The 26,195-nt window shown below is 37.4% G+C and overlaps 2 protein-coding genes across 3 annotated transcripts in view; both read left to right on the forward strand.

Moving 5' to 3' along the window:
- Positions 1-4,307: 4,307 nt before the first annotated feature.
- Smp_150000 (hypothetical protein) lies at positions 4,308-5,153 on the forward strand (the record flags this gene model as incomplete). Its single annotated transcript, XM_018796552.1, has 1 exon — positions 4,308-5,153. The coding sequence occupies one exon, from the start codon at positions 4,308-4,310 to the stop codon at positions 5,151-5,153; it is 846 nt and encodes a 281-aa protein (XP_018651683.1).
- Positions 5,154-13,254: 8,101 nt separating this feature from the next.
- The window catches only part of Smp_149990.1 (hypothetical protein), a gene marked incomplete at its 3' end in the record, with an annotated part of 40,390 nt that continues 27,449 nt past the window's right edge, over positions 13,255-26,195 (forward strand). Inside the window, exons 1-5 of one of the 2 annotated variants that reach the window (XM_018796555.1) lie at positions 13,255-13,425; positions 13,462-13,879; positions 13,911-14,148; positions 16,161-16,571; positions 17,651-18,053. In XM_018796555.1, coding sequence (XP_018651685.1) covers positions 13,689-13,879; positions 13,911-14,148; positions 16,161-16,571; positions 17,651-18,053 — 1,243 coding nt within the window. In that variant the 5' untranslated portion in view covers positions 13,255-13,425; positions 13,462-13,688. The remainder of the gene's footprint in view (positions 13,426-13,461; positions 13,880-13,910; positions 14,149-16,160; positions 16,572-17,650; positions 18,054-26,195) is intronic. The other variant, XM_018796554.1, reaches the window with a different exon arrangement.

The following is a 26,195-nucleotide window of genomic DNA, read 5'->3' on the forward strand; positions in this document are numbered from 1 at the left end:
CCTTTGGTTCCAAACACTCAGCCAACTATCAAGCAAGTTGGCAAATAATATTTTAAATGGTTGTGAACGGAATAGAAGAAGCTTTCGCTTGACAGGCTTCCGTGTCTAGTAGCAGTGGATCACCAATACCTCCAGGCAGGAACCTAGGTATAATAACGATAATAGAGGGGAAACAGGAAATTTGTAAATCATAATATCCTTAGTCCTTAAGAACAGCTCAATTTTCCTCTTAAAAGACTCCTGCGAAATCGCTTGGACTAGCTCAGTCGGCAGCGAATTCCAGAATTTGAAAAGTTGTGCCTATCCAATCTAACAACTCACGGAATGTAAGTCTGTCAGAAATAAACGATTCAATAGCGTGGACCTTGATTATCTGCCTGAAGATATATTTCCAAATAGTCTAACTAAATACCATTAGCCCCAACCGGCCTTGAACACCAAAAAAACTCTGACCTGAAGTACGCAGAATGAAGCTGTATTATGTTGGCGCAACAGATTTAAACACATCTGAAAATACCTGATTCTACTGTAAATACGATGGTTATCCACCGTATTCCTTCCCCAGCTAAGTATACGCTAAGTGATCTCACAGAAAACACGAGTGATTAGTCTGTATACAACTTCATCAACCTTAATAGTTACGATATAAATTCCATGGCAGTCATCGGTGCTATTCACGATAGTAGTCAGACGGAACTTAACGTTACACAAGCTTTTCACGACTTATTGCCATATAAACAGCTATTTAGTGTTCCAGAACATATTATCCCGAAATTATAAAAATCTGTGAAAGTAATTTATCATATCTACCCAAAAGTGTTTAAAAGGCTTCGATGTATGCCGTTCGGTCACAGGATTACAAAATCGCACCTTAACCTATTGAGGAAACCAAAAATAACACAACACCCACAGTATGCACCTTTCCACGGATCCTATAATATACGCAGAAGACTGACAGTACTCAATCATTCTAACACGATCTTATGTGCTACTGAGCATTCAGTTCCTCAAATGGTCCCACAAGGCTACAAACAACCTCCAATCATCAAGAACCGCACTCGTCGTTTGCTGAGCCGCAAAAGGTACTGTTGGGCCGAATATAAACGAACCGACAATACTGACGCATACAGGCAATATAAACGCGTGAGGAACATATGTTCAAAGGCAATAAGAGAAGACAGGCTTCAGTTCCAGACCAAGCTTATTGATAAATTCGTCTCCAATCCGAAGAGCTTATTCAGTTACGCAGCTTCTCTTCAACAAGGCAAAACTGGAGTTTCCCAACTGCTAGGTCCTAATGGCCCTACCAATAACGACGGTGATGCCGCTAACCTTTTGGCTGAACAATACTCCCAGACATTCCAGCTGACCCACATCAACTATACTGACGAAAGCTTCACCTGCACCTGTACAGGACTTTCCGAAGTGGACCTGAAAGCTGACCTGGTGCTCCGTAAACTGCAGCACCTAAGAAAAGACACTTCTCCCTGTCCGGATATGGTTCATTCCTAGTGGGGTCCCCCAGGGCTCAATACTAGGACCTCTTCTCTTCTTGACTTACATTAACGATCTTCCTCAACAAGTTTCATCTGACTCGTTGTTTTTGTTGATGATGTGAAACTTTGGAGAGAGATACGTAATCATAGTGATATACTAGTTCTTCAGGAGGATCTGACCCGACTTCAAAGTTGGGCAGGCGACAACGGACTTACCTTCAACACTTCAAAGTGCAGAATAGTCCATCTGCGACATGTTGCAGACTATAGTTATAACTTAGGTAACTCCCCTCTAGAAGTTTCTCAAATCGAAAAAGATTTGGGAGTGTTGGTACCCTATGACCTGAAATCGTACGCGAACTGTGACAAAAACGCCTTTCAAGCAAACCTTGCACTGGTAACATTGAAGCGCATTTTTGGCCAGTTTGATGGTAGAACCTTCCACGTAATCTTTAATAGTTTTATTCGTCCCCATTTAGAGTACAGAAACATAGTATTTCCTCCCTCCCTCCAAAAGGATAAGGACACTCTGGAACGTATACAACGTCGAGCCACGAAATCAGTTCGGGGACTCAAATTCAAATCTTATGAAGGGCGCCTCCAATCACTTAACCTTTACCCGTTAGAGTACAGGCGTCTTGGAGGTGACCTTCTTATGACTTGCAGTATCCTTAATACTCCTGGTCATCCCCTTAAACATCTTCTTAAGCTTAGTCACAACACTAACCTAAGAGGTAACACCCAGAAACTGGAGACCCAACATAGCAGAACAGACTGCAGACACAACTTCTACTCCGTAAGAGTAGTCAAGTGATGGAATTCGCTGCCGACTGAGCTAGTTCAAACGACTTCCCAGGAGTCCTTTAAGAGGAAACTTGACTTATTCTTAGGGACTAAGGATAACTTATTATGATTTACCGAATTCATTTTTTTCTTCTATTGTCGTTCATATACCTAGGTTTTTGCCTGGAGGTATTGGAACCCCGTTAAGCGAAAGCTTCTTCTATTCCGTCCTCAACCATTTGAACCATTTGAATGTGCTGTCGTGCCTGTCTTCAATCACTCCTACTCACGATATTTGCTAGCCTTTTACACTAGATCTTAAGAGCCCCAAGAGTCAGGACACAAATACACATAGTACAAGCACCTCTCAGCAGTAAACTCAAGCAACTCCCTATTTCTAACTTAAAGCATACAACCCCCTTAATTGCACATGTCAGGGCTAGAATGCCACGTGGAACGGACCAAAACTGCAGTGTTCGCCTACCTGGGCACCTCACTAGTATTTCTAGATACTATGCTAACCAAAAGACCTTAAAAACTCTCAATCCCTCATCATTTCGAAACAAAAAACACCTCCCTTTTTAGGGCTATCCATCTCGATAGTTCTGATATGTGGCCTTCAAATGTTTGGGCGATAATTCCACACTTTTGAGGCTATACTTTGCATACTGTGACCATGTGGAGAGTGACAATTCTCTCTCTTCATCAATAATTGTCCTCACTCTCAGCAGCTCCTTGAGAGACTCTTCCGACCACTGCCCAAGTAGCCCACTTACCCATCCAATCTACTCTTTTTGGCTTTTCACTGTCGGACGTGATTCTTCTTTCCTCACGCCACCATCTTACAGCTTCTCTCCCATTAGCTCTATTGATAACAAATCAAATGAAAAACATTGATAAGAAGCCCGTTATGACTTTTGTCTTGTAGAATATCACTTGACTAAATCGCCAATCAGAACACTGACTCATTTGGCCTTGGCACTGTGCTAAACTAATGACGCGTTACTTAGTTCGAACAGACTAGCTCTATACGTTCGAGTTCGAAACAGAATCTCAGATTCCACCGCATTAATCATGTATTTCAAATATAGGCAGTTCATATATACACGAATCAGACCGCATCATACCGTAAAATAGAAAATAACAATTATACGATAACAGTCTAAAGGTGGCTATAAATGTGCGAAACTGTAAACAGTAAATTGGGAATATCCTAAGAGTAGTGAATCATACAATCGTATTCAACAGGTCAAGTGGTTTTTCGAATGACACTACTACAAGCGAGTTTTTCCCTAAAGATGCCCTCAATATCCATAGTGGTCGGTGAAGATTTAGGTAACAGCAATCATAAAATGGTTCTCTGAACTTCCCATTTCTTGCGGAAATCAACAAATCCGGAACAAAAACTACGTAATTTCAATATGGAGATGCACACGCTAGCTGGAAAAACTTTCGGTTCATAATTATGCAATACGGCTGGAGTAGTTTCCCTACGGAATCCACACTAGAAGTTACTATTCTCACTAAAATGGCTTTTAAAACAACAACACATATCAATCAAAAAACTGTAACAGCTCAGGTTGGTTGGTTAAGAGTTGACCCCAAACAACCAAGCATATGCTAAAACAGTATTGTTCAAGTATTCATTCACTTCCTTACTTTTTGTAAGCGTTATATTCCCTATTATCTTATATTGAATGTTGAGAGCCTTTGTTTGTCTGAACAGAGAATCCCACGCTCCACTGTGACTGCGCGAAGATCGAGATAAAGACCTATTCACTACTTCTCTGGTTTCTTCTATCAATAGCACGAGGGTTACCTTAAGGCACGAAAGTGGTGAGCCCTTTTTGAACACAATTTAACCTCATTTCGGTTATTAACTTTTTTTTACTTAATCGTAAAAGTAGACCTGATTATCCGTAAGCTAAGTTGAGTATATAACTAGTTTATTCCGTATTATCTTAAGTTATTCGTGTTATAGTAACCATTTTTCGTGCTAACTTTATTGCTATATTTGTCACATACCTCATGTTAGACTCAATAGAAACCCATAATCTGGAGGATTTGTCACCAGTGGAGATAGACACTGTTATGACTACGAAATCCCGACTTCCAGAATTTGATCGTAGTGATCCTGAGTTGTGGTTTGCTCAACTAGAGCATTATTTCACGAGACACAATATCAAATCTGAAGGGATTCGCTATAGAGACTTGTGTTCTATCCTTCCTCCTTCAGTTGCCAAAGAAGTCCGTGACTTGATTTTAGATCCACCATCACCACAACCATACACCATCTTAAGACGAGAGATAATGAACCGTTTATCATTATCAGATAGTCAAAGAATCCAAAGACTTTTTCAAGGTGAAACACTAGGTGATCGGTCGCCGTCACAGTTTTTGCGTCACCTCCAAGTGTTAATGGGTGATAACACAGTGGGTGAAGCAGTCCTAAAACAAGGATGGATACAAGCTCTCCCATGCTACGTCCAACACTGTTTGGATGCACAAGATCCTGAAACCTCATTATCTCATTTAGCGCGTATAGCCGATAGAATCATGGAGAGAGGTCCTCCAACTGGACCAGGCACAATAAATCACACACAAAAAGTAGAATCAGCAAAAGACCCCGTCATAGAAGGACTCATTGAGAGTGTCAAGAGTCTCACTGAGGCTGTCACCAGAATGCAAATGGGTCATAGAAACAGGAGTAGGTCACCACAACGACCACGATCCAAGTCACAAAACAGGTCACAAATGTCCAGACAACCTGGGCAGTTTTGTTGGTACCACTGGAAGTTTGGTGTCAACTCAACCAGGTGCATGCAACCATGCGCCTGGCCTAAGCATAATTCTAAGACAGCGGGAAACGAGTAACCCCTCCCCAGGTCGCGACGACTGAGGAGGGGCGCCTAAACAGTCGCTTGTTTTATGTTAGAGACAGAAACTCTGGCTTGAACTTCTTGGTGGATACTGGCGCTACTCTTAGCATCATCCCTCAAAATAAAACTGGGATTAGTCGAGAAACATCATCAATTACACTTCAAGCTGCAAATAAAACTAAAATTGCGACATTTGGGCAGAAAAACTTAACCCTAGATTTGGGGTTCAGGAGGCAATTCCCTTGGGTTTTCACGGTAGCCGACTTAGATCTGTCAATACTGGGGATGGACTTTCTAGAGAGATACGAATTTCTAGTTGACACCAAGAAACGGCGATTAACACTAAAAGAAACTTCGTATTACACAAAAGGCAAAGAAAGTCACATCAGCTCTCTTAACTTGATTCAAACTCCTCCAGTAACAACAGCGAAATTCCAAGATATACTCGCGGAATTTCCAAACTTAACTAAACCAAACCCACAGCCTTCTAAAGACAAACTAAAAGTAAGTCACACTATCAAAACCGAAGGTGCACCGGTTTTTGCAAAACCCAGGAGACTAGCACCAGATAAGCTCAAAATCGCTAGGGCCGAGTTTGATTATATGCTACAACTGGGTATTATCCGTCCCTCTGATAGTCAATGGGCATCCCCTTTGCATATGGTCCCAAAGAAGAATGAAGGTGACTGGCGGCCGTGCGGGGATTACAGAGCCCTCAACCGCCAAACCGTACCAGATAGGTACCCAATACCGCATATCCAAGATTTCACAAACGGTTTACAGGGTATGAACATATTCACTAAAATTGACTTAGTCAGGGCATATCACAATATCCCAGTGGCTGATGAAGACATCCCCAAGACAGCTATTACAACACCCTTTGGCTTATTCGAGTTTGTACGCATGCCATTCGGCCTGAGAAATGCGGCACAGACATTTCGAAGATTCATAGACAATCTACTTCGAGATATGCCATTTGCGCAGGGGTATATAGACGACTTGTTAATTGCCAGCCCCGATTTGCAATCACACGAACAGCATGTAAAAACAGTGTTAAAAAGACTGGATGAACATGGAATAAACATACATCAAAGTAAGTGTGTTTTCGGTGTTCAAACTTTAGAATCTCTCGGTCACACAATAAGCCCAGAAGGGATTAAACCGATCAAAAAAGAAGTAGACACCATTAAACAATACCCCATACCTAGTTCTCTAACACAACTGAGAAGTTTTCTAGGTCTAATTAACTTTTATCGCAGATTCATACCAGGTTGTGCACAATTAATGCAACCTTTGACAGTTTCGGCTGCAGGATAAATCTAACCACGTAGCTAATCAGACCCTGCATCTACTGAAAAATAATTTTTTTTCCTCATTCCGCCTCACATACAACTCCCCAGACCTTTTACCTTTGATATATAAGTGTTATGTTAAATATTTTTTCTAAATACTGGACACATAAGCTAGGTATTCCGAAACGATTGCTGAGGATTTTAATCAAACTCATACAACTAACACTGGCAAGTACAACGAATCCAAAAAGCAACCCAGGCGAGTTTTATAATTTCTTTTTCTGGTTAATTAACTATGTTGGTTGTACTTCTCATATATCTGTATACATTTTTCACGTAGACTGGCTATACATATATACCATATGAACTAATTCTAAAAGTTTTCGGTCGAAGATATGTTTAGTAGCTTGATACGATTAATACTACTATTAATAAGTTTTTTTTTTAGACAAAACATTTTGGATTAAACCATGGTCAAGTACTTATTAAAGTTCTCATCATTTTTTTTTCTATAGTATCATTATTAACACAAACAAAGAACTTGTACTGCTCCAATATGGCACTTTGACATATCAATCCGTCCTCTTGTTATCTTTCTCCCATATCTGAGCAACTTATGGCCAACAAACGTCGTATTGAAGGGGGTTTTGGTTAACAAAAACGCAGGCCCCACGCAATCGAACCTCTGCCCTCCTGAATGCTGGACCGTGTGCCTAGCCATTAGACCACATCAAACCACGGGGGAATGACTGCAATTTTTCCTTTTATCGACTAATCATTCATAATACTAACGAGTAATAGGACTTACACACTTCTGAGGTGCAAACCAATTCGTTACTTGAATGAATTGACGAAATATTGTTTCGATATATCATGCATACCTAAATCAAACCAGAAAAGGGTATTTGACACAACTGTACTTGGTCCGCATACTCCACACAATTTATTTTGCTTCTTAACCGTATATTCGTTTCCGTTTTGTGGATTACTCTGATGCACCCTTGGTTACGCACCTAGTTGTAAAAGGCGGTCGTCACTGGCTCAAGGTCATGCATTTGATCGATTTTGTTAAAGAGTCCAACTTCTAGCAAGTTCACCCTTTTACATATATGCATTACAAAGGAGATTTTTTGTTGTTGTTTTCATGGTTCTTCGTGCACAAGATATCTACACTATGTTTATTTCCTTCCAGAATACCAATCCGTTCTGGAGGCCAAGCACTTACATGAACCGAACAATTATCAATTGCATTTATGTATTTCCATTTTGTATCTTATTACTTTATGCAGGCAGTGGAGCAGTTCTTCAGGTTTGCTTGATTTTCACCATTACCTTTGAAGTAGACTCTTCTTTACTTTTTACTTGAGGGCGACTCAAGAGGCAGGTGAGTAAACACCTGATAGCCGGTCTGAGCATGGAAAAATCGTACCTCACCAACATGGTGTTGGGTAGCCCGCTCGCGGCACTCCCTCAGATATTCTTATTCCACATTCTCACACTTTCTCTTGAAAGCACGCAGCAAACCGTCAGCGATAGTTGTAGAAAAGATCACATGCTACAAAATAAGATGACAAGCTAGTAAATGAAGAGACATCCATGGACTATCGTTGAAAGCGTTAGTCGTAACTGATTGTAAGTCAAATAGTGAGCGAGTTAATAATTTCGCCTTGGGATGAGAAATAGAACTAAGGTGTTTTCGATAGATAGGTTAATCGAACCGACGTTCCTACGGAAGTCGATTCTAGGGGGAAGCTAATGTAACAGCTCAGGTTGGTTGGTTAAGAGTTGACCCCAAACAACCAAGCATATGCTAAAACAGTATTGTTCAAGTATTCATTCACTTCCTTACTTTTTGTAAGCGTTATATTCCCTATTATCTTATATTGAATGTTGAGAGCCTTTGTTTGTCTGAACAGAGAATCCCACGCTCCACTGTGACTGCGCGAAGATCGAGATAAAGACCTATTCACTACTTCTCTGGTTTCTTCTATCAATAGCACGAGGGTTACCTTAAGGCACGAAAAAACCACAGTTTGGATGAAGGAACTAAAATTAGTTTATTTCATCCCAAAACTTCGAGGTCCTGTATCCCCAAATTTCTGTCGTTCGTGAGAAAAGCTCGTAAGAAAAAGTGCAGATCATTACGGTCACATTATATTAATACCAACTTCATCAGCAAGATTATTCCGATGGTATTAACGTTGACCTTCATAGCTCCGTCGAACTACCGGGCCATCAAAATCCCATAGCCGTGGGCCGTTCAACGCTTGCACTCCAGTGACCTGCTGAGCCATCTACGCCCTATGTCTTCCCAGAGGCCTCACGTTTCACTGGTCCTCTTCATGGACAGCATCCGCTTTAGCCAATGCTTCCTCAATAGAACACTCCACCCAACGTCACCTTGCCGCACCAGACAGCCCTAACTAGCACCTCACCTCCAGGCCCCATAACAGCGTCCGCAGAACAGCACTTTTCCGCCTTCTAATTGGCAGTAACACCGAACTTAGTGAACGAGAACACAGGCGAGGATTAGTAAAATCTGAGAACCATACAGTGAATACTTCATCTGTAAAGTGTCAGTCAATTGTATCGGAATTGATTGTTCCTTCGTTTCCATACCAATCATTCTCTGTTCTCGTTCTCATTTCTTCTTAACCTTCTGTCGCCATACATTTCACTCTCGATTGGTGATACATTCTACTTATTTATATTGAAATCAGTAGCATATACCACAATATCTACGCAGCTATTAAAAGCATGACAAGAGAATAACCGAACATCATCTACGAAATAAATTGTTCCGGCTGAGAAAAACACTACATAGGACAAAGTGAGCTCCGCATTCACTTTCACCTGTATGAACACCGATTAACGGTCAAAAATCATGACATATCCTCGCTCATATCAGTTCATGTGAACAACTGTGGACACATTCGGCTGAGAAAATGTTGGGATCTTGGATAGAGAGAATTCTGAAAACACTAGATAATTTTTTGAAACTTGGCACTCGGGTCAACCAGAAATCAATCAATATATTGAAGACGATCTAATCCATCAACTAATCGTAAAAATCATGAGCAACTATAGGACCAGGAATAGAATCAATAAGAGATACAATCAAGATAAAGAAGTAGACAATGACAAGTTAAAGGTCAACAATAACCAATCAAGATGGGGGTCTACAGAACAAGCTGTGACTCATATGTAGGGAAATTCGATCACTTCATTTTTACCTGAAGTTTATACTGACAATATTGTCCAGAAAAACGATGAAGGCTCCACGATCAAATCATCCATCTCAGAGAACAAAACTGCAACAAAACCATCTATCTGAGCGACAAACCATTATCCACCACATCAAAAGCGTTAAGCCCAATCCAAGTTCTGGTGCAGATGAAATTCCACCAGTTCTCTAAATAATGGTAGGACTGGACATGAAAGATGTTCTACTCAAAATATTCGCAAAATCGTTAGAGGCAGAGAGATATCCCCAAACCTGGAAGGCGCTGCCCCAAAACACGAATCAGGACCGAAAACCTCAATCCAGATCCATAAATTAATAAATATCGCCCCGCTTATCTCACGCGCAATGGAAAAAGTAATAAAAGATCAATTATTTGATCATATAATAGGCGAGGGCCTAATCGATCCCTCGTAACGCTGCTTCATTGGAACGAAATCGTGTACTACATATTTGATAGATTTCTTTGACAAGATTACTCGCATTCGTGGATAAAAGCAATCAGTGATCACACTGTGTTTCGGTATCAAAATAGCTTTAAGTAAGGTACCCCATAATGTCTTAATTAATGGACATTAGTCTATTAAAATTACCAACCCTCTATTGCAATGGATTAAATTTTTTCTGACGAACAGATATTGATTTTCGATGTGGGCGAGGAAAATGATGACTAGTTATTTACCTAGTCATACTAGTAGATGGTCTGACAGGCACCAGATGTGCTATGTATTTTTCTATCCCTCGTTATTGTATATTATTACCGGTTATTGTCGTTAAAATATATTCACGTCCTAGTCAGGTGAGTCAGGTGTTTATGATCAGAGATGTGTTGAAGTCCTGTAGAATAGACACTGGCAGGGTATCTATTCCCACTTATCTATTTCTCACCAGTTTGCTGCTTCATGAGCATTTTATTGACATGAAGTTCGGTTTCTCTCGTTCCCAGTTGCTTTATTTATGACCATTATTTTACTACACTTCTACTACTTCTAGAAACGTTATTCAGTCGTCATATCTTTTCAAGTGCCTACATGTTTTTAGAAACCTATACGTTGTACTTTACATGCTTTATTTATGTGCTATATTCTCTACAATGCTGGGTTAATGCCTAACCTAGAGTAAATAAGTCTTATTCGTCTGATAAACTTGCAAACTGACACTTGTAGAAGTGGTATTTCCTAACACTGCGCTTCGACTAAGATATAAGATTCAGTCTAACAATCATTGCACGTCATGGATTGGCCTATGAGGTAGTAGTCACACTCTATTTCCTGTATCTCGTTTTACTAATATATTTCTGCAATCACGTTTTTTGTGTTGCGCGGTCATCAAAGTAGCCATAGTATATGGGCACGAAAAAAAGGCAGTTCATGTTGGGTATTAGCCGTGGAGTGTGGCTTCAATGTAAGCTGGTTGGTTTTAACATTTTGGTCCAACTAGAGTGGGCCTCCAATCATCGATACGGATCACCCACGTTCGTGATTTACAACTTGGGAGAACTGAGGTTGATTGGCTAGAAGTTGACCACAAACATCTGAGTAAATGTCAGAACATTATAGCTCACGTATTCATTCATTTCCTAATTTTGTATAGGCATCATATTTCCCGTTATTTTATGTTGAATGTCGAAAAGTTTTGCGTTCGGAAATATGATCTTGTGCTTCACTGCGTGCTGTCTCACGATCTAAATAAGGACCTATTCACTACTAATCTGTTTTCTTTTATCAACAAAAAGATGAGTACTCACTGGCACGAAAGAGTCATGCCATCAATTTTATGTTAGATTTGCAATATCATCAAGATAACCTTTAACATGCTAATTCATGCTGTTCCACTATGATTGAAGGGTTGAAAGTTGACAAAAATAATGATAAACAAACGTAACAAATAATAAAAGCGATGAGGGTATTAGTGTTTCAGAACACTTTAAACTCTCATGATTTCGAAATTGAACAGACTGTCTTCCTGTTTCTTACCTAAGATTTCCTTTCATTATCAAGACTCATTCCATCTTATAACACTCCACAACGGACTGTTCTTCGTTTCTGCAATGCGTTTGTACATTTTTTAGACGCAATAAACTCTAGTGATATTACCTAATGTGAAGTTTACATGGTGACTAAACATAAATTTGTTGTTAAACCGCAAACGTTTTTTCAGCGGTACAGTAGCATGCAACTATGAAGTTTTTATCCTAACCTAGTACCTAACCTTTACGTTTGTCAGGGTTCTCGATTATACCTTCTCCTAGTTACTTCGTAACAACTTTAAAATTACTGAACATTAATTATGATATGATGGTTCAAACCATCTTATGTACAGTATAGTTTGTTCCTCGGTTTTCTATAACTAGGCAACAATGATCTGATCTCCGTACGTTTATGTTTCAGTGTCTTTACTACTGTTCTGTGTATCGCGAGACGTCCTCTAAATAGTCATATTCTGTTCTTTTAGAAGGGGCCCAGAACAACTGTTTTTCAATTTTAGCTAGCAAGTACAATCTACTAAGAGATAATAACGGAGTAAAATGAAGTATACTTCATTGTAAATGGAGGAAATAAAGTGTAGCATGGGCTTTTTCATCATCCGATATGTAGTTGAATCGAATGCCAAGTGGTAGTCTCGGACCACGCTCTATGAGAGGTTTTATTTTGGTCACTTAGGGGAAAATTGTAGACCGCTGATGTGGACGGCCAATGTAGTTGATCGAGGTCTAATGGAGTTGGACAGGAATGGTGTGACCTCCTAGCTCACATCGAAATCATGCCTTGCGATTTAATGACGCTGTTTCTGCGACAGCTTTCTAACCGAGGACTCCAAACTCAGTAACGTCGGAAGTCAAATTGAAGGAGTTTGAAGATATATTTCGTAGGTGGTCTATGTATCGAGAAGTATCTAAACTATGCTGACTAGTTATTGCAGGGGATGTTTAATACGACATACATAATGGCGACCTTGTCCGGATCCTTGATCAGGCTTTTTCAGCTATGGTATGTCAAGCAAAGAGATCAACTTCTAGGAATTAAAAAATTGATCTGAAGTTATGAAAGAAACAATGAAATATAAGATGTCAATTTTTGGATATGATGCTAAATCCACTAATCCATTTAGCGAAATATCGTTTAAGCATTTCAGCTGATGTCAGTTCGTGACAGAAACCTTAAGTCTAATTCCTAACCCTAACAATCAGCTGCAAATCATGATTCTTACACAGGTTTATAACCCTCAGTTAACCCTCGTAGGTAGATGGACATTCTCAAAGTTGCTTCGGCGTCAATCAAAGGTCATTCGGAAATTATGGTCTCACCGAAATATTTGTTTTGTGGACCTATTTATCATTACAACTTGTATCTTGGCATCTAAGTTTGAATGGTAGCAGATGATCCTTGGTTTTAGATATGAACTAAACCTAGGGAGAACAACATATAAGTGGAAACAGAACAATGTCTTCTTCAGTAAATAAAAGTACTATCTATTCTCATTAGCGAATGTAGGACAAAGTGCCAATTTTTTGTTCTGCTGTCTCAAGTTGTAGGTTGTGCTAAAAAGGCGCCTGATTCGTTGTTCAAGATACTCGCGGATGAGATGGTGATATGAAGGCTCCCGAAGGTTTCCGACTGCCTAGTCCAATTGATTTCGAGACTCACCCCCCACCAGAGTTGCCAAAATACTTAAAGCATCAGGTTTACGATAAACCTGAGGTATTTGCTAAAGTAGACAGTCATGCAATCCAGGTATGTTACCTGCCTAATCTCCCTATTTCGGGGAAGCCGCTATAGAAAATTTTGAGTAAGTGGCACAAAAACCGTGAAATTTCCCCAGATCTGGGGAAGTTGCCCCAAAATATTCCACAAACTGGTGAAAACCCCAAAATAGGGAGATAGGGTGGTTACTACACAATACAAATTGTCTTGTGCTTCAGATACCAGTTCGACATCTTTTGTTTTCTTTCATTTTCTAGGTTGCAGAGTACCAGCATCCGACATTCAGGGACCTAATGTGGGATTTGGTTTATCGGTACAAATTGGATGAATTGGAGAGAGCACGTGTAATATTTCGATGGATGACTGCAAAGGATATGCAGAATATCCGATTTGAAAATGTCTCTCCTAATTCTCCAGAAGACGTTCTCATGTCCTTCAGCACCAACCGTGGCACGTTTTCCAGGATGTACGAAGTAATGTGCAAGTAGGTCTTTCAATTATCCATATTTTGTCAGTTATTCTGAAATTCACTGTGTCACCGTTAGTGGATATGCCAAAGGTGTTGACTACCTTCCTGGTGACAAATTTTGTGGTCTTCTCCCCAACCATTCATGGAATGTCATTTATATTCGAGGATCTTGGCAGCTTGTTGATGTTCATTGGGCGGCTCGCTATCTAAGTTCCGGGAAGAATGTACCTGAGAATGTTGTCTATGAGTATGACGACTTTTACTTCATGATGGAGCCTCAGCAGGTTTGTTTGATATGTTTCTAACTTGAACATTGTTTGTGTACACCTCTGTAGAACAGTCCACAAAGTGACGTTTGCAAATAACTATATCGTGGTAGTATCTGAACTCATAGAGTTACTAGTGAGCCTGTCAGTCATTCGTTTATTCTATTGTCTCAGGCAGAACGTACTTTTGGGTGTAATACTAAAGTTTTAGCTGAGTAGTTGTCAATCTTTCTAGGTTGTCGCCTTTTTACCTTTTCGGTCTTAAATTCCGTAAAGCTGCTACAGTTAAATAAGCAACTAATTACCTAGTCTTCCTTTGCTTTTCTTTTATCATACTTTCGCGAAAAAATTTTCACAGTACACTCAAGTCGTGTCAATCTATCTTCATTTCCAGAAGCCATGCTGTCTTGACCTTGAAAGGTTTTCCTTATGCACCAACGGTTCGGCACTATGAAAGCTCTTCCATGTCCACGCTTACTATCAGGTTGAGTTGTCACCATCTCACCGTAGGCGCATCTCGGTGGACCCACTTTCAATAATTTTTCGGGTGACTGTCAATTATGTGATGAGTTCCACTGAATTCACTGGTGGTTATTATATGTAGTCCTAAGTTACATTTAATTTATTGAGTAGTAATCTATAGTGTTGTCACTTAAAAAATCCATGTATCACATCTACTACTGCCCCCATGACTTAATAGAAAAAATAAATAATGTATTTATGGAGGGAAAACTAGTCCTTGAAAATTATCTAATCCCTATTGTCTACCTCATACGAAAGTACCAAACCATTTTCTATGCCTGTTTTAGAGAGATATTTTGTCTTATACCTTTAGTGACATATTTTGATGTCAAATAACCAAACTTAGTTGCTTGATTATCGTTATTATTATTATTATTATTAATGGCTTTATTCAATATTATAATCTGGTACAATATTCGCTGAAACTTAGGTTGTGTTATTTAGTGTTTTGATTGGGATGTAAGTGATTTGTTAATTAGTGATTGCCAGAAGACAAAGAAGCTTCACACAGACTTTGCAGTTGAGATAGCTTTTGATAACTAGTGACCATGATTATTAAAATATTTGGAAATTATCTAACATGTTATTTTCATCATCAATTTATCTTGCTTATTTCAAGTTTCAATCAAGTACTAGTGGTATCGTTACACGAATTAATGTCTCATCGACCCACATTATTAAAAATAAAAATCAGAAAAATTAACATTTCAATTAGTTCCCCATCATTAACTCCACACTATATATATTGGTCTTGGAAGTAAATATAAAATCATTTCTAATTAATCGGTTGTGAGTTGACTAACATTGTGTATTCAAATTTAGCGTTATCTAAAAACCGTAATAACCTAATAATAAGAGGAGCAAAAACGCTAGCTAACCGATTAGTTATTGAAACTAACTATGTAAGTATAATAATAAAAATGAAAAATATAATTGTTATTTTGGCTTAAGCAGATGGCCAAAGCGAAAAACGACGCGATACAATCACTTTGGTCTCAAAAATTTAATTCGTCTATGCTAATTTATGGTTTTCGCTGTTAGGAGAACAAGTTCGATAGAGCTCAATAAACATCTTTGAAAGCTACCTTTGCATGAACACTGTGTTAGAACAAAACTTCCGCTCTATTACTATGTACCATGATATTTGGATTGTGGTTTAGTTTATTTCATTTCACTGAATAGTGTCCCAAAATACCCTCACAATTGCATGTAATACACAATCGGGAATATTTTACTATACGTAAGGCTTTGAAATATACCATTTCTAAGTCTCAGCGTAAAAAAGGTATCACTTCTGTCCGCATTAAGCATATACCTCTGTGACTGAGTCAGCCTGATTTGCAGATATCAAGGTTAAATTTAAATGATACGGTGTGACTCATTGTCTCCTTTTCATTGGTGAGGTTTACTTTAAAATCTTATAATTTTTATCACATTGTTCAATAATTGTTTTGCTGGTACTATTTATAGCTGTTTCATATCCTAAAACCCATCTAACCTTTCTCCAGGCTGTCTACAGTCATTTTCCAGAGGATCAGAGATGGCAGTTGTTACCTGTGGCCCTCACACTTTCACAATTCGAAAATTTACCACTTACGAAGTCTCAGTTTTTCAAATGTGCAATTGATTTCTTACAACAACATCACGGTGTTGTTCGAACCCAGGATGGTTGTCTCAGAATGACACTAGGTTTTTGGCGCCCTGGAGGTTTCACTTATAAATTACAGTATTTGGTTACCAGCTACAATAATCCTGACCTTGATCCACTTACTGCATATCCAAGTGAACTGACAGATCGAGTTCCTAATCTGAATGTTGATTTGAAGTGTTTCGTTTTACAAGAAACAACGAAAGACCGTTTAAACTTTTTCTTTCGACTCCCAGCTTCTGGAATTTACTACCTCACCATATATGCTCAGGTAAGTTTTAAATAGCCATCTCTGAACTGTCCACATGAATATATCTTACAGTTAAACTGAATGTAACGTTAAAGCAACTTTATACCCCCTGAATAGTCATCCCTTTGGATTAGGGATTGATAAGTACTTTAGTATCATCATTTTGCATAATGGATTATTCCTAAAACGAGTGTTACGTTATGTTTTTACGTAGAATCGAATTCTCTTCCCATTAGGTTCGTTAGTTGTTATGCGTGATTTTACAGTTTAAATAGAGCGAATTATAAATGCATATAGTGGACTTTAGTTTGCATTTCATGTTTATGGTCTGGACGTATTTTCGACAGTTGAAATTATGAAGCTGAGAAAATAGAATTGAAATATGAAACCTAGCGACTGTAAGCAAAGCGTTTAAATCATTTAACCGTGAATCTATGATATAACTCGTTATATTTTCAATGAGTTGTGTGAGCTTGTTTTCTTGGTCATTTGATATGATGGTCAAAGTCTTAATTTGTTGGAGCGTAAGTAACCTTCAAAATGTATACTCCATAATCGCTATTTTAATATATTTCATTTATAGGAATGCTTTCTTAGATTAAAAAATATATTCTGCTGGGTAATGATTTTGTCTTGATACCAGGTCATTTCGAAGCTTAAATTTGTAAATCAGTCTCGTCAGTAGCCATCATTCGGTCACTTTGTATCATCGTATATCATATATCGGTCATTATTAAATTAACCCACCTAATAATTCAAAAACATACATATACAATCCTCCTCCATAATATCCTTATTTGTTCAAAGCGTTATTTTCTGGTGCTTTCTTGCTTATTGTTATGTTCATCTTTTCCACATTAGTCGTTCAGTTCCTCTTTGGTATGTTATTCCAATTCTCGCTACATATGAGCTTTCATACATTTCTGAATCCGTATAGTTCATTAGATACTTTCTCCTACAAATTTAGGTGTATTTTCTGCCATAATTAACCAATTTATTTGTATGCTCGCTTTAAATCTCAATGTTACACATGCTTTTTTGTGAATGTTTTTCTAAAACAATCATCATTTATGAAGTTTATTTTTCCCATAACTTCAAAGGAACTATCAAGTCTGACTGTTGGTCGCGAAAGTACTTTTCGAGCCGCTTGCGAATATAAAATCATATGTGACTCACCAGCACGTGATGCTCAACCGTACCCAATTTGTCACGATGCTAATTGGGGACCAGCTTGGTCTCATGTACATCACTATGCTCTTGAACCAAGCCATACAGAGGGTGTGATCAGTATACCTAACGAATTAGATTCTTCAGTTAACTCCAACGGACACCATGCACCATCACCGAAAACGGTTGATATACGGTTTCAAAAACATCGACCTGAGGTTAATTTACTAGCAAAACTTCACCGAAATGGAGTGTCGGACGACTTTCTTGATCAGTATCAACGTGTCACTGAGACAGTACGTGAAACTTTATTTCATATAACCCTACCTGAACCTGGTAAGTTTTATTAGCTATTTATATAATTTATTTTTATTTGAATTATTCACAAATCTTGCTAAACTAAAACTCTATTCCTCGCTTATACTGACAATGAAAGTTCCGTATACTCCAAATTTCAATATGGTCGACTCATTACATGTTAAAAATTGTCGGATACAATCGAAAAGTATGAACACAATTTTTGATAGATTTTATTTTATTCTTTACTATAATATCAATTTATCTTGTTTTAAGTGAGTAGAAGAGAATTTAATTAAATTCACATTTATTTACAAACATATTTTGAAACTATCTTGGTTGTTAACAATCATGTATATTCCATTCAGCCTTTAGCTAATTTCCACTTGAACTGCTTAGCTCTTGTGACTGAGTTTACTTTATTTCGTAACGTCGTCGATGTTTTCACATAAATTTAAGACTGAAACCATATTGTTACCTATCTTGGTTAGTGTTTAATTAGTCAACTTAATACAAGTCAGTAAACATTAGCGGTTCAGACCAATTAGTAATATAATATTGTTCATATACAATTGCTGTCAGTTACAACGTAGAAGATAAAACTCCGTACGTACTAAACAACTTTCAATTTAGTTTGGAATCCTTCCTCAGAAGAGACCACTATTCCAAACAGAAACAGAAATTCCAATATTTCATGCTTCACCGACACCATAGTACCTTCACATAACAATAAGTCAAAATCCAATATAGACCACACTATCAAATTTTATAAATTCGTGATATGACTTGTTCCTGATCTAATTATCACCAAGGAGTCACTATTTTACTGTCGACCTAGTTGACACTAAAGATTATGACCTTTAAACTTACAGACTTACAGAAATTCATTTTGAAACTAACCATTAATGAGCACACGATTGTGATGAGCAAACATTTGATCAGTGTGCTCATTTGTTCTGAATAGTTCTCTAGGGGTGGCTAAATTAAGATATGGCATCAATCTATAATGTCTGGGGGGTATTGTTATCCGTGTTTAGAGATTTTAGGTTATCTGTCTCAGAATTGGTTACAATAGTACAGTTGCATTTATTCTTCATCTTCCCTTAGATCCTAAGTTTCTAAATGGATTATGAACCTTTGTTTTTATTAATTTACATTTTCTCGAAACGTACCTTCAATTCCCAGTCTTCTCTGTTACACCAGTACAATCACTAGATTCACCACTCTTGGATTTCCCTTGACAATTTCATCTCGCTGTACCAATGAGGTTTGGCGACTTGAATCATTGTACACAACCCTGGTGTTACATTACGTCTAACTTTCTGATTGACTGACTAACTGACTGAGCAGACAAATATATTCATAATTTACTGAATGTCACAATTATGATTATTAATTCTAAATTTTCAAGTTCATAACATTTATCCGACTCTTAGACAGTTTTCAATGCCTTCTGATCGTATCCGTGATGTATACAGATCTTTTAGATATTCTTGATATGATTTGTTCCGCAGGAGCTTGTTAAATCTTTTTTTTCATATTGTACAGACTTCACTGTGTTTATAATTCCATGCCATATTATGTCGAATTTTAACCTACCAGATAAATATCGTCCAAGTTATGTCTCTTTCTAATTGACTTGGTAAATGATCAAAAGTAAAAATAATAAACTTACCCAAAAATGTGATTCTTACAGAAAATATCATCATAATATTATTTGAAATAGCTCAATGCAAAATCGTTTTTAGGGGAGGATCATTTTTTATAAACTCAGTATCTGTGTGTGGTCTGATCATTGCATAAACTTTCGTGTATTCGTCATGGGTTGACTTTGTGTTCCTTGTTACATAAATCGTGTATAGACGTTGGTAAGTAAAATCACTAGAGTTCACACTCTGAATACACGCATTCATGCTTAATTCTAAATTATTATTTTAGTAGAGGTGGGTTTATGATAGCAAGAATCATTCTATTGCCTATTCTGTGTCAGGTGCCTATGTAAATTTCTTATAACAACCAATAAGTAAATTTTCTGTGACCTATTCTCCTCTGATCGTTGATTGATAAGCTTTATGTTTACAGTTAAGGTAACTTTTCGTTGACCTGTTTAAATACTTAGTTTCCTAATTTGTTAAGTTTGTAGAAAGTAATTCCTCTATAGCTGACTTCAATAAATATTATCCCGTTAACTAAGTATTTTACACAGGCCAAATTTAGCAGTATTATGAATTTATTCGAGATTATTCAAGGTCCAGAACACCAGTTGTAGGGATAGTGTATTGTTTTTAATCGATAAAATCCTTAAGCAACGCAGAAAGCAAGCACAGAATAAAGTGAGTAAGAGGAAACTTAAAGAGCAAAGCGAAACGAACCGGAGAAGGTGTGCAAGCCAACTCAATTTAACAAAGCGTTTATCTATATTTATAGTCAGACTAAAATAAGTTACAGACATGTGATGAGTAACATAAGAAATGCACACACATACGTTCCATAAAACAGTCAAGGTTGATGAGCGAATAGTTAACAAGGTCAAAATGTGACTCAAGAAGAATGAATAAATTGGCCTGTCCGGAAGCTTAACATAGCAATCGACACAAGTTCTACAAATGTTATATGCACCATAATACTTTAACTTATAACGTTATTTGATTGGTGTGATATTTGCTCCTCGCATATATTTGATATTATAAAAATGAACAATGTTGTTTCGTAAGACTAAAACATTTGAATTGTTCTGTGTTGAAGCAACTTTTGTGTTATACTTATTCACTTCTCATTCTTGAGTATAAAAGTTATAGGCTTTTTCCATCGATTCTCTGATCTTAAAGTAACTGTTTTTTCGGACTGTTTGTAATTCGTGATGTATTATCTTTTTTAATCATCGTTCATCCCTTTAAATCCGTATGCTCATTCAATGGACCAATATTGTTTATTGTAGGTAACCAAAGTTCAATAACAGCTTTGTGGTCACATAAATTTCCAATGCTGAAAATAACAACATCATCTTATATGATATATTATTGATTTTCGAAGTTGTAAAATATCCTCTATCATTTCCCAAAGTAAATCCTTATAAACATCACCAAATTTTAATATACTACGTCCTGAAATCTAAGCACCATAAATTCTTTGGTATTTTCAATCCTATCAAATTTATAAACGTTTGATATTTGGCCCCTTTTTACTAAACACGATTATAAAAATAATTCTACACTTAAGTAAATAAAAGAGAGGGCTTTAATAGTTTACATCATGCACTCATCTTAGCTGAATCAACATTAAAAACCAGGCGGCACTGGACAACTGATTTGTCCTAGTATAGGACTCCTCAAAAGTAAGCATCGATTGGTCCCACAAGGGGTTGAACTTAGGACCTTCGGGGTCGACCTGCCCCCAAATGCCCTGGTACGGTCGAGAGTGGGGAGAGTCTGCTCTCCCTCTCGAAGTGCTCTCATATGGCCACGCGAATATATAGCCTCTGCCAGGGAAGTCCTACTCACTGCCTTCTCGTGGCGGGGGTGTTGTTCACAAAAGTGAGAGGACGAAAAGCGAATGTCCGGCGCTTTAACCGGGCTGGTGGATGTGGAGGATCCACCTAGGGAAGTTGGAAAACCCTGATTCCAAACCAATGGTGCACATGGGCTCCAGTATCCTGAAGGAACGAATGGCGTATGAATCAGTCGTTGATCACCGGCTACCATGGGACCACATCTCTTTACGGTGCTCCACTGCCTTGCGGATCAGATCTCTAGGTCAAAGGCTCCGTGTGTGGCCCCCTAAGAAAACCACCTGCTTCAGTCTGGGCACCTGGGCAGTATCACAGCTCTCACACAAATCGAATGAGATTTGTGCGGCGCATATATATCTGGTGCTTCCTTGTACCAATACTTGTGTTTAAATGTAAATATATACGAGGGTAGCCAGAATGTATATTTCGCCAGCAAACATTCGATAACGATCATTCGTCCGATCTAACTGAAGTAGAATCTCGGGCCACTAAACTTCTAAGGAGTCCCATACTACGGCGAAGCAGCTGTTTAGTGGTTCTCTACGACCTGTCTGTGTTACAAACTACGAGATTCACTAATATCCACAAACCTCTTATGATAAGAAAGAGGGAACCAATCACAAATGTATCAAACAAAAATGTTTTTATCTTGAAAACTTTCATTTTTTGAATTAGCCGTATACTGTTTATTGAGAAATGCTGTCATTTTGATTATCATCAATTGACCTTACGTAAAATCTTGTTTTCTAACTACTAATCAAACCATGTCCCGATATTTTTATTTTTTGGCACACAATAACAGCGTGGTTACGCAATCATGAGTTTTAATAAGCCTACAAAATTAAAATAATTACCAAAGAAGCAAGTAGTTTCAATAAAACCTCAATTTATATCGATATTTTAGCTATCATCTTAAAACATATTTTGAAGACCCAGCTTGCCGAAAAAAGACATAAGTACAGATATGCAGTACTTATTTTCGTTGTAAATGCCCCAAATTCATTGTTTTTCGCTTTGATAATTTAGTGGTTTTTCACTCCGAAATCTCATCAGTAAACTATATTGCTTGTACTTTGTTACCTTCGATTTTCCTAGTAGCTTAACTTATCTTCGGATGCATTACTTTACTTCAAACTATCCAACGTCAATTTTCAATTATTTGTACAGACGTGTTGACTGATAAGATAGTCTTTTCTAGTAAATATACAAAATTCTTTTGTAAAAGTTTATCCTTATTTTTACCACATACGGTGTTATATAACAGTCTAAGTGTTTTCACGTCACACCTTGTTAATTCCCCGACTACCAAGTATCGTGTAAACAATGTCTTTTCTCTATTACTAACGGGATTCTACAGGTTCGTAAATAAAAGTAGATTTTGCGTTTTTACTGTTTCTTTTTATTATTATCATGTTAATTGTGTTCATTTTAATGCTAGAAAAGCATATTATTAAAATAATATCATCTGCAAATAAAATAAGACATGCACTCATATGGCAATCTGTCGTTTTCAAATAAATACCTTAATTCTTCTCATACTTCCTCCTTCCTTTTACTTCAACCATTCACTGAGGTCTAAAGTGGTCACGTCAATAATGATGAGTACACATTCTCAGTTTAGTTAGTGTGAAAACTGAACATGTACACTTGAGTAACTCTACATCTAATCTATTTCTAATTAGATACATTAGTTGACCATGTGACTTGTAGATGTGAATGCTTAGATCAATGACTACACTAAGTTAATTATTCTATAACTGTACATGGATAGTTGTTTGTTTGTGTTTTTTCTATTCATAATTTATTCGGAATTGTTTATTCCAGTTGTGAATATTGTGTTGTCGTGATTAGAATTTGTGATTATTCGTTTGTTATATGTCGAAAGAAACAAGCGGGACAACAACACTCAATCGTCATTTGCATATAGCAGGACAATCGTAGAAAAGGAGAGAGTACTTTTAGGTGTGTGCTGATTTTTTGGACACTGATTTTGAACACTATTGAGCTATCATATATATATATATATATATATATATATATATATATATGATAGCTCAATAATAGTGTTTATGGTATATACAAGTCCAACTGCATTTTTATTACTATTTTCTTTCGAAATACAGTATTATTATATTGGAAAATATTATTCATAAAGATTTTGTCAAACATTTGATTTGTGAGCATAATCGCTGCTTTCTTCGACAATGTTTACTGGTTAAAAGAGTAGGCTGGAAAAAAAAACTAGATGTAGGCCAAGCTGAGACATGGCATTAGTTCGATTGAGCCATGTTGGTAGCCATCAGGTTAGCGTCTTTGTGATTGTCGAAACTAGGGGTTGGAGACATTGGGTGACACGACTCAGAATCATCCACTGTAGCGCAGATACATTCACTTCCTATCCTTCTCGCGGTCTTGATTTCTAATATTCCATATATAACTTTCCACTGTCTTTTTAAAACCTCTTCTCAATGACTAGTCTTTCTCATTATCATTTTTACCACATTTTGCCACACACCTTGTTAATTTCGTCTCACCGTGCTAATGCGATATGACAACTTAGATCAATTCATACCTACTCCAGGCTGTGTATTGATGATGATTAACCGACTGATTAAGAGCTTACCTCAGAGGACATGACATATCAGTGTAAAGTTGGCTTGGTAATTTCAATCCTTATCTTTCAACCAAATAGGTCATAAATCCCAATCCCATTCCTTATATCTCTATTTAGACAGCCAGATAGTAGTGTTAGCCCTCACACACAAATATTCTGATACAAAACGGAGTCCTTAAGCATATACTTGTTAAATTAGCTACTTTAGTGTAAATGAGTTATTGGTTTTACAAATCTTCTACACTTAAGATAATTGGGTGAACTACCTAAGTGTACGATAAAAGTTAGATTAGGAACAAAGCTTATACAACGATACTGAGTGAGAAGTTTCAGAGTCTTGAGTGATGATGGTTGCGTTATATTATAAATTAACTGAAGTTAAGAAAATCTGTACCATTTTGTTGGCTGAATGATATTATGATCGATCGAAAAATTTAATTTCGATATGTTTAATGTACTTTAGTATAATGGTTGCGCACTAGCTTCAATACTTTTAAAACAAATTTCATCAACTCATTTTTGTATTGGTTGTTTGGATCTTCCCACTGATGTTTAGGACTGCAATTGATCAGTCTTTTATTGGCATATTTACATCCTGTGCGGATTTTCTCGATATAGCCTTAAGTCACGAGCATTATAAGCTTGGATGGGTGGTGGCTAGCAGTGGAATCCAGGACGCATGTCTCGTTCTATTTGGGACTCGTCAGCTGAGTGTACATGCATCCCAAACAATAAAAAAATGAATTAAACTTCATTTCATTGTACAAGCTGGCGGCTATATGGACTCAGTAGCTAAGTGGATAACGCAATGGCATTTGAAGCGAACGGTACTGGATCTCGGAGCGAACATTGACTCTGGTATGTGGATACGTCAAGCTGACGAGTCCAGAATAGGACAAAATGAGCGTCCTAGACCCCACTTTTAGCCACCGCCCATCTCTGCTTATTATTTCACCACTACCCAAAAACTCGCGGAGCGGAGCAATCGATCTATAATTAAAGTGTTCTACTTCTAGCTATTTATCACAGGTTTAAATCACACGCCACCTACTTCTATCTACGCAGCCTGATTAGTGGTATAAGACTTAGAGTATGGTTCGAATTCAATTAAGTGAATCTGTTTCTGGTAAAATTCAGTTAAATTTAGGTAGATGGTAAACTTGTTGATTTCTTGTTCAATCCAATACTGAAACTACTAACAAAGAAAAATCTAAAAATCATACATTCGTCGAATAAGATTTTTCATCATAATTCTGCTGAAGTCTACTAAATTGTAATTTTGACGTTAAGAATATGGGTTCAATTTAATTCTCAATATAAACAATAACTACATCATTCAATTGAATGTAGGTACATTCGATTCACACTTCTTGAGCCCAAGATGAAATACACATCCTGGGTTTCTTTGTTTATTCTTCATCGAATTACAGCTGGTATTATTTCACTTTCAAATAAAGTAAGATATTCCAAGTAGAAATATTATTTTATTTTTCTCCTCCTGCCAAGTTCTACATTCACTTACTCATATATACATTATTAAACTATTGGAGTTTTCATTCACTTTTCACTCTCTATTATCTATATGACAACAACAAAGGATTGCATTTTTCTTATGTGTATATCTTCCCTAATCTGTATACTTTTTCTTAACAGCACTTTTTTTTCTTTTCTGTTTCTAACACGATCTATGTGTATCTTCTAGTTTCACTTCTATCATTCTTTTATCCATGACTCATCAACTAACCAGTCTACTATAGGCAGTCAATTAACTGTTGTAAAAAATTCCAGGTGAGGTTAACCCCTATTCCAGAACAGTTGATTTTCACTCAACTAAACTTCAGATATTGCGATTCACTACTTACTGGCTTTTACCATAATAATAATAGTAGTCTGCATCAATCAGTATCATCGTTACATAATGATAACTGTTTTTCCTCTTCTTTTCTTTCTCCTCCCTAACAAACAACTCACTTTTTTCTTCGGCGTTCAAATTCTTTCGTTTCGGTTGCTTCTATTTATTTATTTATTTATTTAAACACATAAATATTGGTGCAAGGGG

This window comes from Schistosoma mansoni, chromosome 4 (genome assembly GCF_000237925.1).
Source record: "Schistosoma mansoni strain Puerto Rico chromosome 4, complete genome".
NCBI lineage: Eukaryota > Metazoa > Platyhelminthes > Trematoda > Strigeidida > Schistosomatidae > Schistosoma > Schistosoma mansoni.